The sequence below is a fragment of the Apium graveolens genome, chromosome 3, assembly GCF_009905375.1.
Source record: "Apium graveolens cultivar Ventura chromosome 3, ASM990537v1, whole genome shotgun sequence".
Classification (NCBI taxonomy): domain Eukaryota; kingdom Viridiplantae; phylum Streptophyta; class Magnoliopsida; order Apiales; family Apiaceae; genus Apium; species Apium graveolens.
The window spans coordinates 269439689-269458371 of NC_133649.1; the positions used below are offsets into that span (position 1 = coordinate 269439689).

General features: G+C 36.7%; 1 protein-coding gene across 1 annotated transcript; it reads left to right on the top strand.

Annotated features, from left to right (window-relative positions):
• Window positions 1-43: 43 nt before the first annotated feature.
• Window positions 44-6030, top strand: LOC141715007 (uncharacterized). Its single transcript, XM_074518495.1, has 16 exons — window positions 44-89; window positions 173-274; window positions 357-452; window positions 779-868; window positions 1049-1105; window positions 1264-1338; window positions 1434-1526; window positions 1613-1711; window positions 1856-2875; window positions 2963-3421; window positions 3525-3777; window positions 3863-3968; window positions 4104-4890; window positions 4996-5184; window positions 5333-5746; window positions 5846-6030. Exons 1-16 carry the CDS (start codon window positions 44-46, stop codon window positions 6028-6030), a joined length of 4071 nt encoding a protein of 1356 aa, XP_074374596.1.
• The last annotated feature ends 12653 nt before the right edge of the window (window positions 6031-18683 follow it).

The window sequence follows — 18683 nt, forward strand, 5'->3', positions numbered from 1 at the left end:
AATCTTCTCATTTGTTCCATGCTCCGGCGATTTGTTGTTAATCATGGATCCACGCTCTCATCCGACCTCTGCAAAAAATTCACTTTTAGGTTTATTTTCATTATAAAGTCATGTTAATCATTATGTACGTTAATTGTTATATGATTTGTTTGGTTTGTGTCTTTATATACAGGTTTGAAACGTTTGATTCGTAGCCGAGATTCATCAAATGAGGACGGCAATCAATCTTCTGTGTTGCAGCCTATACCAAGTTTCAATATTCCTGACTCGACGGGTATATGTATCTTTTTTTGTCTTTATGTTCGTATGTAGTTTTGAATCTAAATCATGTCCTTATATTTATTTCATGAACTTAGTTGTGAAGCGTAGAAATATTTGTGTTGGCCAAGAAAATCTTAGTCCCGGTTTTACAGTTTCAAATCAGCAGACACCAGGTTCTGTAGTATCGTCTGGTAAGTTTTTCATATCATACATATCTTATTTGTTACATAAATAAATTCCGAAACCCATGTTTAACATACACATTTTGTAGTGGGAAATAGGTCTCCTTTATAACCATTAGCAAGTTAGACAAATGTTTTGCGTGATTCGCCCCCAAAAACCTTCTAAATTTGTTGTTGATGTTACGTCTAATAGAAGCAGTAAAGCTTCCTTCACAGGTTTGTGTAGTTTGTCTACAAATGTTCTGTGCTGATGTTTAGTCATTGGTACCAATGTTCCTTGCAGATGTATGATGTTATGTATAATGTTATTGTCTGTCATATTTGTTGATTGCTAGATTTGAAACGTATGAGCAGATGTGTTGGAATGAGAACTGTTGGTGGATCAAATAACAATCCTTGCAGTGTATCAGTTTCACCTAATTCAGGTATTACACTTGAAGAAAATAACACTCCAACTGCCAAGAACATGGAAGGAGCTGCTGCATTGTAAGATATTACCAATGCGTCGTGTACGTTATATTAGAACTTGATAGTGAAAGTTAGAAGTTTGTATGTTCTGTTTCCTTTGCTGTATATTTAACATTACATTGTGTGATTGGTTGCAGCCATGAAACGTAGAATACGGGGTCACAATATTGAGAAGATTTTTCCAAGCCCCATGTGTATGTTGTCTTTTAATAATTCTGTTTTGAATAAGTTGTTATGATTTCCTATATCATTATTGCCCCTAATCAGTTTATTCCATTACTAATAATGTATATTAATAACTCTGTATTGTATTTTATTTTTGTTCAACAATCTTCTTTTTCGGCAATTACAGGTGTAGAAAATAGCAGTGCAACGGCGAAGAACGGAAAACCATCTTCCACGCCTTCAAATATAAACAGCACCATGTGTGCGTGACCTATTAACTTAATTCTCCAAATTGTAAGATATTATGCCTGTTTTGATCGGAAAATAATTAATTTGGAGTTTTTTATTTTGTTGCAGATAAGAAATGTAGAGTACGTGGTCCTAATATTGAGACGATGTTTACAAATGCCATGCATATATTTTTTTTGAGAATGTACTGTTTTGGGAAATGTTTTAAAACTTTACAAAATGTAATTTATTAATTCCACTTTCTTCAACAAATGAGATGTATACTCACTTATTTGTTTACTGTGCAGCTGTGAAACGTAAAGGACTTGGTATGTCCTCTGTGAATAACGGTGATGCATCTTCAAACTTTAATCCAATTTTCGAACATGGGCGAATGAGACAACCTGGTGCGTCTCATTTACGTAGAAGTTGTCATAATCCCCATGAACCAAAGTTAAGAATCAGTGAATGAAAGAATAAATGTCAAGCATCTCCTGAGAAGAGGAATTTGATTTCAGATTTTGAAAATTTGGTTGAAACTGACAATTCAGAGTCCAGTGATTCAGATGTGGAAATTGATGACATGTACCATGATGACCTTGATGGTGTGATATTGAATCAGAATTTGTGGCGTGGATATATGGATCTTGGTCCTCCGTCAAAGTTGTGCAATAAATGTGGTGCTACTATGTGGAATGAAGAGCATAATAATAAATCATGTCCGCGTAAAGAGCCCACATTTTCTATGTGTTGTCGTAATGGTCAGATATATTTGCCAAAAGAAAGGCCGCCACCAGAACCACTAGCTTCTTTGTTACTTGGTGGTGAGAAATCGAGGAATTTTAAACAGTACATAAGAGTGTACAACTGCATGTTCCAATTCACTTCCACCGATGGTAAGATTGATAACTCAATAAACAGAGGTAGCCCTCCGTATTGTTTTCGCTTACAATGTCAAAACTATCATTTGGTTGGGAGTTTAGTACCGTTAAATGGATCTTCACCCAAATTTTTCCAGCTCTACATATGCGACACGCAGAATGAGGTTGAGAATAGAATCAATGCAATAGGAGGTGCTTCTGACAATGTTGATCCAGATATTGTCGAGGAACTTTTAGGTATGTTAGACAAGAACAATGAGTTAGTTAAAGCTTTTCGCATGGCTCGGAATCGGTTTGAAAATGAAGATCTGGATGAGTTTAAGTTAGTCCTCATATCATCTCAATCTTCTAGCGGTATACCAAACCATATTACTCCATCTGATGAAGTTGCTGCTTTCATTGTTAGTGATGATACGGATACCGGTGGTTTTAGAGACACGATTGTGAATTCCAAACAAGAACGATTGAAGAGGATATATGAAACAGATCCACATTTCATGCAGTTGCAATATCCACTACTGTTTCCTTGGGGAACCGAGGGTTATCATAAACGTATACCTCTGATAAGCAATAAATACTCTGAAATAGAGAATTTAGATGATGAAGACCTTGATCCTGACTCAACACAGAGGCGACATATTTCACTAAGAGAGTATTATTGTTACAAGATTATGATACGCACTTCTGAAGGTATTTATTAGAAGTAAGCAATGTGATTAGAATATAAATTGTGTAATGAATATGTGCATATTCTCACCATCGTCTCATTAGTTTCAGGTTTAACGCCACACCTTGCTGGACGTTTGTGGCAACAATACGTTGTGGATCAGTTTGCTGCCATTGAACAATATAGATTAGACTGGGTTTCAATGCATCGAACTACCATCTGTGATGATTTGTATAATTCTATGCGTGATGCTCTCAATAAAGGAGACCGAGATCCAATGCATGTCAGAAAAGCTGTTATACTGCCTGCTTCATTCACTAGATCCCAACGATACATGTCTCAATACTTTAAGGATTCCTTGGCGATATGTCGTGCAATTGGTCATTCATCCTTATTTCTCACCATGACTTGCAACTCAAAGTGGCCAGAGATACAAAAAATGCTTAAATTATTGCCCAATATTGATCCCGTTGATGCACTGGATATTGTTTCTCACGTGTTTAAACTGAAGCTTGATCAGCTATTAGATTTGATTAAAAAGAAGAACTACTTTGGAAAGTGTATAGGAGGTAAATTTATTTTACTGGACACCGACAATTTTGCATTTAATTTTTTAATCATATCTACACACATGCATAGATTTAATATTTTCTTTACTTATGTTTTGCACAGTTATGAATGTAATTGAATTCCGGAAGCGTGGTTTGCCACATGTGCATATGCTAATCTGGATGAGCCGCGAAAGCAGACCTAATTCTTTTGAAAAGGTTGACCAGTTGGTTTCTGCTGAAATACTAGATAAGAATTCTGATCCAATAGCATATGGAGCTGTTAAAAACTACATGATGCATGGACCCTGTGGTAAAGACTTATACACATCTCCATGTATGGTGAAAGGAAAATGCATGCGTCATTTCCCAAAGAGGTGTGAATAAATAGAATGATACATATGTTCTGTAATAAGTCTTTTTTATTATTAATCTCGATGCATGTAATGTTTTGTTTTGCAGGTTTAATGGTAATACCTATTTTGACGATTTTGGTTTTCCTGTTTATCGGAGGCGTAACACTAGTAGAGTCATCAACAAAAAAAGGATCAACCTTGACAATCAATATGTAGTTCCATACAATCGAGATTTTTTGTTACGGTTTCAGTGTCATATAAATCTGGAAATTTGCAACAGTTCAAGATCGTTGAAATATCTCTTCAAGTACTGTTTAAAGGGTCATGACACTGCTACAATGTTGTAGAAGAAGAAAAGTAAAAAATCAGGGAGTGAACAAACTGCAAGATCCGTGAAGAATTTGGATGAGGTAAAGAATTTTCTTGATGGTAGATATGTTTGTGCATCTGAGGCATCGTGGAGGATTTTTGGGTTTGACATTCACCATCGTTCCCCAAGTGTTGAACGCTTACCAATACATTTGCCCGGTCAGAAGTACTTGAATTTTCAGAATTCTGCAGATTTGGAGAATGTGTGCAATAACGCGACTTCCAAAAAAAGTAAACTAGAGGCTTGGTTTGTAGCTAACAGTGAATTTCCACATGCTCAAAATTTTACGTATTCTGACTTTCCCACCCAGTTTACATGGATAAAGAAAACTGCTAAATGGAAGCTTGGACAAAGAGGTAATGTGGTTGGGAGGTTAGCAGAGGTTCATGCAACAACTGGTGAATTATTGTATCTTCGAATGCTATTACTTAGATGTAAAGGTGCTTTATCTTTCTCTCAGTTGCGCACTATTGATGGAACTACATATGATACATTTAAGAAAGCATGTGGTGCTCTTGGTCTGTTGAATAATGACAAGCAATGGCATGATGCTTTGGAAGAAAATGCATTCTCAGCTATGCCAACCCATATTCGGGCTATGTTTGTTAACATACTGGCAAATTGTTCAGTGTTTGATCTGCTTGCGCTATGGGAAAAACACTGGCCAGCATTGTCAGACGATGTTCTTTATATTAGGCGTAAGATTTCAGATAAAATTCATTTAACACTGTCCGAGTATGAAATCCAGAACTATGCTTTAGCAGGTGGGTGATCAGTATTAAATACATGATACGTATGTTACTTTGTAGTATTATTTTTATTATTTTTATTTAGATGTCGGAATATTTACCAATGTTTTTTTTGTGCAGAGATTGAAAATTTGTTACATGATGTTGGTAAGTCCTTAAGAGATTTTCATATGATGCCATTTCTTGACGAACGATTTTTCCACACTTTTGTCAATCGTCTCATTGTTGAGGAAACTAGCTACAATAAAGAAGAATTGAGACTTAACCATGACAAAGCTCATAAAAAATCTGAACTCAAGGCAGCTGGATGTATATAATGCAGTTGTTGATAATGTAAACAAAAATAAAGGTGGAATGTTTTTTATTTATGGGAGCGGTGGACGCGGTAAAATGTTTCTTTAGCAAACTCTTTGTTCATGTTTTCGATCAGAAGGAAAGATTGTTCGTCCTGTTGCAGGCTCAAGAATTGCTGCTATACTTCTTCCTGGTGGCCGAACAGCTCATTCTAGGTTTACAATACCGCTTAAATTAGATCAGAGTTCTATTGCTGGAATAAAATATGGTACATATATTGCAAAGTTGATGCAACACACAAGTCTTATAATATGGGATGAAGCTCCAATGCAGCATCGCTATACATTTGAAGCCGTGGACAGAAGCTTGCGAGACATAATGGCTGCCATTGATGTAGAACGAGGAAAAAGACCCTTTGGTGGTATTACAATTGTCTTTGGAGGCGATTTTCGACAGATATTACATGTTCTGTCTAAGGCTGGAAGGGCTGAAATAGTGAATGCATCATTTAACAAATCCCGACTTTGGAAATCTTGTAAGGTCTTTCTTCTCATTCAGAATATGAGATTACATTCAGGTAATTCTGAAGCTAGAAATAAAGTAATAGCTGACTTTAGTAAATGGTAACTTGAGATTTGAGACGAAAGAGTTGAATGCATTGATACTCATCGTGCAGATGTTGAAACTGAGTTTGTAGTTCCTGATGAATATGTTGTCAAGAGTCCCTTGAAAAGTCCCATTAAAACCCTAATTGACATTATATATCCAAATTTTCAGAATAACTTGGATTCACAGGAGTATCTGAGATCGAGATCTATTTTGACTCCAACAAACGTTGTAGTTGATGACATCAATGCATAGATTCTTGAAAGAGTTCTGGGTAATGTGCATACTTATCTCAACCAAGATTCAATTGAAGACAGGGGTATTGACGATAATGACTTTGATTCGTCATTTCCAGTTGAGTATCTGAACTCCATAAATATGCCATGTATGCCTAAACATGAGTTAAAAGTAAAGGTTGGGGCTGTTATTATGTTGATGAGAAATTTAAATCAGATTATGGGTCTATACAGTGGTACAAGGATGATAGTTACTGGCTGCAAAAAAATAGCATAGAATGTCAAATTCTCTGTGGATCTCAATTTGGTACGAAACATCTAATTCCAAGAATCGATATGGTCCCACAGACACGAATTGGCCATTTGAATTTAAAAGAACACAATTTCCTCTCCAAATATGTTTTGCCATGACTGTGAATAAGAGCCAAGGTCAATCATTGGACACCACTGGATTGTATCTTCCTCGGCCCATATTCTCTCATGATCAGTTATACGTTGCAATATCCCGTGTTACATCTCCAGAAGGACTACATATTCTTATTGATGACGATAATGGGAAAAGCACAAATATGACATCAAATGTTGTGTTTGCAACCTTCCTAAATTGTGATCATATTTGATTTAACTAACTTATTGTAATTATTTGACCATGAGTATTTTGTACTTGAAATCCTTATTTCGTGGTATGTGATTTGTTTAACAGTTGAATTTGTTTTTATTATTATAATTTTATGTCATTTCGTTTGGAAAAATAATTTATTGTATTTAAAAATAATAAAAAAGAATGGCATGTATATAACAAAGCTGTATAATTAGTTATCATTAATCCATCTAACTAACTTGATGCTGAACCAATCACATTGATCCTCATCGTATCAAATAATAATCTATCCAATCAAAGGATATGTTTATGATTTAGTTAAAGGCTGATTGAATTATCCCTTTACAGGCCTTATGTCACGTATTAAAAGGGAAATATGAAGTCCACAATATATGTTTATCGTGCACTTCATTCAACAGCATGTCATCAATTATCATTCCATTTAATATAGGGTAATGGACTACAAAAAGACCACCACGTCGGTGTGATATTCTAAGTTCAGTACCTCCATTAAGAATAGAACATGTAAGCTCTCTCAGGAGTTGTGACTTTTAAATTCTAATAATAGATCATCCAATTTAATTTAAATTACAAATTGTTTTCACAGAATCTTGCAAAGATGGAAGCCCTCATGTTTGAACACATTTTAAGTCTTGACAAATCTAGGTCAGATTGCAAGATCAAGGCAAGATTTACAAGAATGTGGCCTACTGTGTCTTCTGAATCAGGAATAACGAAAGGCTGGAATCTCATTCTTCTTGATGATGATGTAACTACCTAATCTGTTGATTTCGTTCTATATTGATTATGTTTACATTTTTAGAATGGATATTTATGATTATACTTTGCCACTTTATACTATGTGCAGAATACTCATATTCATGCATTTACTGATACATGGAAACTTATTGGGAAGAATATTGTTGAAGGAGCTGTTTATATTATTGACACGTTTATGGTTAGGGATGCTTCTCGGAATTTAAAGCCTGTTTCTACAGACACATCTATAAGATTTACAAATGCTACCACTTTCCAACCATGTTATGATTCTAAAATACAAATTTGAATTTATGAAATTTTGGGTGATTTGATGGATGAAGCCAGAAAATATGGTCCTAAAGAGAATCCAGAATTTGCTATAGGTTACTTCGTCTTTCCTATTTGGCTTATTATTATTCGTATTAACAATTGTTACAAAAGTTTTGACTGCAATCCATGTGTTTATATATTGTAGATATAATTGGAGTTGTTGAAGACTTTATTAAAGTAAGCAAAATCCCCACTAAGTTTGGAGATAGGGATATTGTTCGATTCAAGATTTATGATGCAAGGTTATTCTTTTAATTCAACATACAATTTTTTATTAATTTTTACGTCGTTATCAATTTTGGGACCTTGATCAATAAATAATTAAATGTTTACTTGATTACATTGTAGCAACAAGCACAGGGTTGGTATATGGGGAGATGTGGCGAAAGTTGTCGGTGATCAATATGAGGAATATAACCATGAGGAAAATGTTATTGTAATCTTGACAAGCGTAAAGCTAGTAACATACAACGATTTGATCTTTAGTATTTTATGCTATATACTAATTTGTTAGTAAGGTTATACACGGTTATATTAAATTACATTTTATGTAAGATACATATTGCTTTAAAACTTTAGATACGCTTCAATCAACAGCTTGGCATCCTCGAAAGTGTACTTCAATCTTGATGATGAGTGTGTACTTGAGATGATAAACAGGTACAATCTTATAAACATTTACTCCTTTTCCACATTTTATCAAGATTACATATGATATGTACATTATATAATATGTAGGCTTGAACTTGAAGGCTACAAGCCGTCGAGGGATGATGCGGACAATAGTTATGCATTAACATTGGCCTCTCCTTATGAGTTTATAAATCTGAAAACATTAGTTGACAAAGTTGCCGACATTGTTGAGGTTAATTCTTTTTTGACAAAAGTTTTAGAGCATTATTGTTGGATATATAAGGAGTTGAAGATTAAAGATAGATTCATCTATGTCAACAATGCAGATGATGATAACTCAACATAGACAGGACTTGCAAATAATCCTATATCCATTGAAACCAGTACGAAGATAGAAGACTTGACATATACACAATGATCTGGAAAGCTACAGTGAAGAAGTCATCAACAGAAGTTTGAAGGAAGTTCATTAATATGTTCATTCATCGAATGAATAAGGTTGAAGATGTTCGAAGTAGCAATCTGGATTGGTGTGAAGGTCATAAGGGTTTCAGTGAAGCTGATTTGATATGGTAGAAGACTTGACAGTGAATTGTATAGTCTATAGTATGAAGGCCTGAGAGCGGAACTAGTCGTCTGTGAACCAGACCATTGCACTAGGCGTCGGTGATCCATGAAAGGAATCTAAGTACTATCATTCGAAAGACTGTCAAGTGATATTCATATTCAAGAAAACTATTCGAAGATTGAAGTCGAAGCTCAGAAGACAGGAAGACATGAAGTGGTATGACTCAGGGATTGCATAGATCAAGTTTAAGAATGTATAAGAAGTCAAGTACAAGCTCAAAATGAATCCAAGTCAACTTCTATGAGTTGCAGGATAATCAAGTGGAAAGAATTGCAAGAAGAAAGTCTTTACTATAACTTGGAGATTGTTCTAAGGCAAAGAAACAAGAATTCGACTTCTACAAGCTTGGAAATCAACTTATGCATCTAGGAAATGCTAGTCGAAATTAAGGAGTTGCAAAATGTTTCTAAGTAAAGGAAAAGGAAGAAATCGACTTCCATGGAGACAAAATCGACTTGCACAAGTGTGATGGGACTACTAGTCAATTTTGCTTCCTAAGAATTCGACTAGTGGAAGAAAGCTTGAAAAATCTAAGTCAAATGTCTCCTTGCATAGCAATTCGACTTCTAGCTCTAAGGATTTGACTTGTACAAATTCGATTCTTGCAAAGTCGATTTCTAAGGAGTCTAAACTACTACTAGTCGAATTGTGTAAGAGAGTAATTCGACTTCTGAGGTGTTGGATTATAAATCAAGGTCATTTCCTCTCTTGAACTCCAATTCGACTACTGAAAATCAAGGCAACTTTAATTCGACTTGTGGATTTCGACTACTGCACATGTTCAGATCTATTTACTTGGACGAGAGCTTGCCACATCTCCCAGTCTATTCACCTACCTATATCTATCAGTTCAACAGTGAATTGAATAATCAATCACAATCAGAAACAGTAGCGTTGTTCTCGCTTTTTGGAGATTCATTCTATCAAATCATCAATTTACAAAGTGAAGTGCTGCTGAATTTTATACAGAATTCTAGTCTTACATAGGAACACTCAAAAGCATTAGAGCCTTGTATTGATAGCTTGTATCTGATAGGTTATATTGTGTTTTAGAGTGATAGCGATACACACATTTGATAAGTTATCGTTTGTAGTGTGTAGAGTTATTGTTGCTTTGTTCACGTTTGTAACAAAGTTTGTAAGCAACCCACTCAGAGATTTTTCTTAATAATATAAGATCAATCCCCCGAAGCTCTTGTGTTTGTGTTTATTTTTTATAGTATCTTTATCTGTTGCGAATTTGTTTGAAAAACGAGCGATAATACATTCACCCCCCATCTGTATTAACCTAGTGGACCTAACAATTGGTATCAGAGCTTGTTGATCGATATACGGATCAGATCCTTTAGGTTAGCAAATTTTATGTTGGATTTTGGTTGAACGGATACTGGGATAGCTTCTGGTTGTGTAGATTGGGTTTCTGTTGATTGGTTATGTTGTGTGACTGATTGGATAGTTGCAGTTTGAGATATCGTATTGCGAAAATTTTACAGATCTGTAATGAGTTCTCAAAAGATTGGCGGTCTTAAGGTTCCGAAATTCGATAAGACAAATTACAATCTATGGAAGAAGAGGATGCTTCTTTATCTCAAAGCTGCAGATCACATATACATTAAGGTCATCGAGAAATGACCATTTGTATTTGAGATAGAGGATCCAAATGTTGCTGAGAAGAGAATTCCTAAGAATCCAGATAACTGCACTGAGAAGGATATTGAATTGGATAGTCTGGATGCCAAGGTGCAGCACTTGTTGATGGAATCCATGGATGATGACATGAGCCATCAAATTGTTGTGTGTGAACATGCTAAGCATATATGGAAAACCATAGAGTTATTAATGGAAGGAACGGAAGATGTCAGAGAAAACAGCCTTGATATTCCGACTACCCAGTACGAGGCATTCAAATCTCTCCCAGGCGAAAACATAACTTCGGTCTTTGAAAGATTGAACAAGTTGAAAAATGAACTGAGCATCTATGGGAAGAGATATGAACAGAAAGAGATAAACGTGAAGTTTATGTTGACATTGCCCACTCATCTCATAAGTAAAGGAGATTCAGTTCGTGAGCGCTTCAAGACTATGTCTCTGGACAAGTTATATATGGAAGTGGTGCAGTGGACGTGAAGAATGCTGAGTTACTGAAGACAACTGCTCTTGTAGCTTGTAAACACAAGGACTTGGACATAACTGCTAAAAAGCCAAAGATAAATGATCAAGTGCTTTGTGATGCTGAAGTTGATGATGGAAATCTCTCTGGAGACCAAAGGGATTATTATACAATGGAAGAGTTGCAAGATATGAAGGATCTCACCATGGCCAACATGGAAGCTATGTTTGGAAACCTGAGATTCAGGAGGAAACAAGCCTTCAGGGGATCTGGTAGAAGCAACAGTGGTCAGAATTCTCCATCATATTCAGACTCAGGCTACAAGACAGGGATGGTGGATAGAAAGAATGTCAAGTGTTTCAACTGTGAAGAAATGGGACACTTTACCACTGAATGTAGAAGGAGTCAACATGCAAGAGACAAAGGAAAGGCTTATCAAAGGAAAGATTCTGGAGATTCGAAGAAGTATCCAGTGAAGTCTTACATAGCTGAGGGTAGAAGCTGGGATGATACTGATGATGAGGAAGAGCAGTTTGGAAATCTGGCACTCATGGCTGACACTCCACACTCTTCAGGGCAGGTAATCCTTTGCTCCTACTCACCTCCATTTCATACTGAAAACCTATGGGAGAATGAACACTGCCTTGCTTTTAGAAAGTCTATCACTATACCTGCTGCATCTTCATTTGATAGTATAAAAGTTGAATGCACTGAGAAATCATGCATTGATAGATATAATTCCATAAATCTGAGCTATTATCACTGTATAGTCTCCTTGAAAAATGCTAATGGTACTGTAGGTGACTTGAAAGAAAAGGTAAAGAAACTACAGGAAGAACTTGATAAGTTAGTTCTTGAAAAAGTTAATGTTGAAGACATTAGGCAAAAACATCACTATCTAGAACTTAAGGCTAATAATCATGTTGAGACCATTGCTCAGAGAGATGAGAAGATAAAGGAATTAGAAGCTAAGTTACAAGCTTATGCCAATTCTGCTAATCTTGCGAAGGAATTCATATCTAGCCAAGTTGTAAGTGGTAAACTTGGAATTGGGCTAGATTATGATGAGCTTAGAAAGTCAAGTAAGAAACGTGTGGTGGAAAATGAAAAAGTTGAAAAAGTAAATAGTCCACCTGATACACCACACGTTCTGAAAAATGCTAAGAAACTTTTGTACAAAAAAGCATCTTCTGATCCCTTTGATGAGGAAAGACTATTCATTGAACATGAGTTGCTTGTTGAGGACTTAAATGAATTAAAAGATAAAAAGGCAAAGGAACCTAGTAAGTCAGCTGACTCAGATAGTGAAACATCTAAGGCTGGACTAGGTTTTAGTTCCAAAACTTAAAGAAGCAGGAACAGAAATGGCAGGATAGGAGGCAATGGCCCTAGAAAGTTATGCAACAATTGTGGATCTGCTGGTCATCTTACTCATGCTTGTAGGAAGGCTAAGGTAGATAATGTTAAGAATGTTAATATGCATAAAATGTCTAGCATGCCTAAATCTCCTAAGTGCAATAATTCTGTTTGCATGCCATGTGTTGTTAATTTCATGAACACTTATCTTGATTCCACACGCCATGTGTTATTAATTTCATGAACACTTATCTTGATTCCACACACTCGCACAATTCATCGCATAATCATGATAAGTATGTACACAAACACACTGGTAGGTCTAAGACTGTCAGCCCTCCTAAGGTTAGGAGAGAGGCACCTGTCACCAAGCCCAGAAGCTAGTCTGTTGGTGCTTCTGTAAGTGACAAATGGACAGTCAAAGACAATGCACAGCATACTAAGCCTGTCAATTCTGTGAAGCAGAATGTTAAATATTCAAATGCTTCTAAGTCCCCTGGACCCAACTTAGTTTGGGTACCAAAGAAAGCTTAATCTCCTTTGTTTTCAGGGCATTAAGCAGAAGAAGGTCATTTGGATTCTGGACAGTGGATGTTCTAGGCATATGACTGGAGATAGAGCCCTGCTATCAAAGGTGGTTGAGAAAGCTGGCCCGGAAGTTACCTTTGGAGATGACATCAAAGGTTATACAACGAGATATGGCTGTTTAGAAATTGGAAATGTCATCATTGAAGATATTTCTCTGGTTGAAGGTCTGATGCATAATCTCCTCAGCATAAGCCAATTTTGTGATAAAGGCTATAAAGTTTTGTTCAAGAAGGAGAGGTGTTTGATCTCTAATCAGAAGAATGAGAAGCTTACTCTCAATGGAGTGAGAAAGGGTGATTTGTTTGTAGCTGACTGGAATTCTGCTGGAGATGGTCAAGTTCTGTGCTTCTATAATAAAGCTTCTCCAGACGACAATTGGTTATGGCATAATAAGCTCTCTCACTTAAACTTCAAGACCATGAATTCTTTGGTTAAGAGGGAATTGGTGAGAGGTCTGCCCAAGATGGAATTTTGTCCTGAAGGACTTTGTGAAGCATGTGAGAAGGGAAAGTCAAGGAGAACATCACATAAGAAGAAGATAGTTTCTGACATTGCTGAGCCCTTACAACTTCTGCATATGGATTTGTTCGGACCAGTCAATGTAATGTCTATGTCGAGAAAGAAATATTGCTTAGTGATTGTTGATGACTATTCCAGATACACGTGGGTATTATTCTTACATTCAAAGGATGAAGCAGCTAAAATGATCATTGATCACATTAACAAGATTGAGTTAGAAGCTGGCGTGCCTGTAAGATGCATAAGATCAGATAATGGCACAGAATTTAGAAATGCAAAGTTGAATGATTTCTGTGTGGAGAAAGGCATCTCGAGACAGTATTCAGCACCAAGGACTCCTCAACAGAATGGAGTGGTAGAAAGAAAGAATCGTACGTTGGTTGAGGCTACAAGGACAATGTTGAATGAAGCCAATCTTCCTACGTATTTCTGGGCTGAAGCTGTTAGCACTGCGTGTTATACTCAGAATCGAACCCTGATCAACAAGATGTTTGAAAAGACACCATATGAGTTAATGGCCAACAAGAAACCATCTGTGAGTTACTTTCATGTGTTTGGAGGAAAATGCTCTGTGCTAAAGGACAATGAGCATCTTGGTAAATTTGATGCCAAAGCTGAAGAAGGTATTTTCCTAGGCTATTCATTGGAGTCTAAGGCATACAGGGTGTTTTTGATTGATGACAGCAAAGTTGTGGAAAGCCTTAATGTAACTTTTGATGACACCAAGCTCCCGAGTATTTAGAAGGAAGATAGTAATGATCACTTAAGTGTGAAGATCTTTTTGATGATGAAGACAAACCTGAGTTTGTTCCAAATAGAGATATCAATAGAGATAATCATCACAATGATCATAATGGTGATTCAGATTCTGATGGAAATGGTGGAGATGGTTCAGATATGAATGGTAATAGTGATAACACAATTGTGCATAGTGAGACAGTTTCTAGAACCAGTCCTCAAGTGTCAGATTTTACAGATCAAGATGGCAGCAACTCAGGGGGAGCAGAACAAGAAAGAGGATCTGCTAGTCGAACTCAACAGAATAGTTAATCAAGCTAAATCATCAAGGGAAAATCTGCCTAGAGCTGTAAAGTGGAGTAGATCTCATCCTGAAGATCTCGTTATTGGTGATGCTGGAGCAAGAGTTCTGAGGAGAAGAGCTACTACTAATGAATATCTATTTTCTGGGTTTCTTTCTCAAATGGAACCAAAGAAAGTAGATGAAGCACTTGGAGATCCTGATTGGGTGATTGCTATGCAAGATGAGCTCAATCAATTTGAAAGACAGAAAGTGTGGAAGCTTGTACCCAGACCAAAAGATAAATCTGTTATTGGCACACAGTGGGTATTCAGGAACAAGCTGGATGAAGATGGAATTGTAACAAGGAACAAGGCGAGACTAGTTGCTAAGGGTTATTCTCAAGAAGAAGGCATTGACTATGATAAGACCTTTACACCAGTGGCTAGACTTGAAGCCATCAGAATGTTCTTAGTATTTGCTGCACATTCAAACTTCAAGGTTTATCAGATGGATATGAAAAGTGTTTTTCTGAATGGTGAGCTTGAAGAAGAGGTCTATGTGGAGCAACCTCCTGGTTTCACAGACCCCGAGTTTGAAGATTTTGTGTATCTTCTCTTCAAGGCTCTTTATGGTCTAAAGCAAGCGCCTAGAACATGGTATGATACTCTCTCTGAATTTCTACTTGAGAATGGTTTCACTAGAGGTGTCATAGATAAGACTCTATTGCATAAAAAGCATAAAAATGATATCATACTTGTGCAAGTTTATGTTGATGATATTATATTTGGGTCTACGAATGATGCACTTTGTGCAAGGTTTGCTAAGCTTATGCAGAGTAGGTATGAGATGTGCATGATGGGTGAGTTGAATTTCTTCCTTGGACTTCAAGTAAGCCAGAAGCCAAATGGTATCTTCATTTGTCAAACGAAGTACATCAGGGATCTTCTGAAAAAAAATCAGATGGAAGATTCAACACCTGCCAAAACTCCTATGGCAACTGCCACAAAACTTGATCAAGATGAGTCAGGTAAAAAGGTGGACATCACTCACTATAGAGGCATGATTGTATCTCTTCTCTACTTGACTGCAAGTCGTCCAGATATAATGTTTGCAACATGCTTGTGTGCGAGGTTCCAAGCTTATCCGAAAGAGTCACATCTGATAGTTGTCAAGAGGATCTTTAGGTATTTGAAGGGTACACCGAATCTGGGTATCTGGTATCCTAAAGACACGGGCTTTGATCTCATTGGCTATACGGATTTTGACTATGCTGGTTGTAAGATTGATCGGAAGAGTACTTCAGGAAGCTGTCAGTTTCTTGGAAGAAGATTGGTTTCTTGGTTTAGCAAGAAGCAGCATTCGGTTTCTACATCTACTGCTGAGGCTGAGTATATTGCTGCTGGAAGTTGCTGTTCTCAAATTCTATGGATGAGAAGCCAACTCCGAGACTATGGACTTGAGTTGAATCATATTCCTATCTACTGCGACAACACAAGTGCCATATCAATCTCAAATAATCCTGTTCAGCACTCGAGGACCAAATATATTGATATAAGGTATCATTTCATAAGAGAGCACATAGTGAATGGTACTGTGGAACTAATTTTTGTTCCCACAGCTGATCAAATTGCAGATATTTTCACTAAGCCACTTGATGAAGCTACTTTTAGCAAGTTGGTTAGTGAACTTGGCATGTTAAACTTGTCCACTTAAAAAAAATGGAAGTTAACATATTATGTAATTTGATTGGGATAAATTTTACAAATCCTATGATGATGCTTTGAGGCCTTGTAAAGTTTATTTACCTATATTCATTATCCATGGATTGAAGCAAATTGATTATCACAAATTTTGTATGCTTGTATGCTTAGTGATAATTGAATTTGAGATTTTGATGCTAATTGATTACCATGATCTTACATGTTACATGTTATGTGGTAATTGAGTTAGTTTATCTAGAGCTTTGTATGTACTTTAGATAGGTTAGCACCCCTTCTCTGTATTGGACCTAACACTTGATAAGTGGCATTTTATACCACTTAGAACGTCTTATAATAGCTTAAATTGGTGTCTTGAAATCAAGTATTTTGTGTATTTGATGCGTTTTTCTAGTGTTTGTGCATTTCAGGGTATTAGTTGCATTTCGGGAGAGAATTCATCAATAATAAGCCTTGGCATGTGTTTAGCATTGCAAGTGGGAAGATAGGAACAGATTGCAGCGAAGAAACGGAGAAAAAACAGAGTATTTTCCAGAAGGGGTCTGAGCGCCCGCTCAGCTCTGCTGAGCGGCCGCGCAGGAAGCTGAGCGCCCGCTCAGGAATGCTGAGCAGCCGCGCAGGGTCATATTTTCAGATTAAATATTTTAGACTCCTATTTCTGTTTGGCTTTCAACTTCTGAGTTATCTAGGTTTTATGGGACTCCTATATAAGTAGATTTCAGAGACGTTTTACAAAGGTTGGATCGTTGTATTAATCAAGGAGCGAATGAGATAAGGAAGAAGACCGTTTTAGCACAACACAACGAAGAGGAAGCATATTTTCTTGTGATTATTTATTTCGTTGTAACGTTGGATGCTAGTTTTTTTTACTTTGAACCTATTTACTCTTGTGACGTACTCTGGTTTAATATAAGTAGTTTTTAGTTATTATTATTGTGTATTATTATCATGTTTTCATATGAACCCATGATGACGATGAGTGCTATAATGGGCTAATCGTGATCATGGGGTCGTAACGCATTTACTATAGAGTTCTTTAGTTAATTGTTTAATACCTTAGTGTGTGATGATTGTATGTTATCTAGTATTGGTTGTGCGTATTCGTCTTATGTGCGTCGCGAACATATAAGATAGGGTATAATCTCTTGTGAAGTGACGGCGGATCTTCAGATTTAGAACTTGCCATGCTAGCATAGGTTCATGTACGAGTATGCATGATTAGTGGGTAACTCTAACCGTTTTATTCGCCCTGTGTAATCGAAGGGAATAACTTGTGCTTAAATCGTTATTTGTCAATTTATGTAGATATATAGGGACTCAACATAATTGATGCCTATTCAACTTCTATCTTAATTGTGGATGTTTGGTAGAATGGTACTAGTACAATGAAAGTTGGCTTTTATCAGTTTCGTGTTATTCGATTAATATCATCACTGTTGCATGCTAAGGGTAATAACAATAGCTATTGAAGGAAGTAGTAATGAAGTTGTGATCTCATGTGTGTTTTAATATTGTTAATTCGAGTGTTAATTAAGTGGTTAATTATAGTAGTTAATTGTAGTTAATAATTAGTTAATCAATCTAAGTGTTATTGTCTTAACATTGAGAAGTAATCATACACTGGTGAGTGAGTTAATTGAACATAATTAGTCTGAGTCTATGTGGGAACGAACTATAAAGTATTCTATATTACTTGCGAACGTGTATACTTGTGTGTGTTATTAGCACGTGTTTTCGCCCTAACAAGTTTTTGGCGCCGCTGCCAGGGACTCGGCGTATTTGTTTAGTTTATGTACTTACCATCATTGGTCATTAGGACTCAGTGATTAAGACGTGTTACTTATTGTTTCCGGTTGTGTTTCAGGTACTTTAACGAGCGTTTATGCAAACTCGTTCTCGTACTCGCAAGAGGACTTTAGATACAGCTGAGGAGACAGACGAAGTTCTTGATATTCCGGAGAAGATAGATTTTGAAGATTCGGATTCAGGAAGTGAGCAGAAAGAACCATTAATCATGGGTGATCGTATTGTTCCGGCAGATCCAACTCTTATGGACTTTTCTCTGGCCTAAAATTGATGACATTCAGTCAAGCATTCTTCATCCAGCTATTCAGGCTAACACCTTTGAAATCAAGCAGGGCGCTATTCAGATGGTGCAGAATTCTGTTTCTTTCGGAGGTGCTGCGACTGAAGACCCCAACATGCACATAAGGAATGTTGTCGAGATCTGCAGTACTTTCAAATATAATGGTGTGACTGATGAGGCTATCATGCTGAGGCTTTTCCCATTCTCTCTGAGGGATAAAGCTAAGGACTTGGTTACATTCTAAACCAGCGAGGTCTATCACAACTTGGCAAGATCTTGCGCAAAAGTTTCTGGTGAAGTTTTATCCAATGGCGAAGACTGCT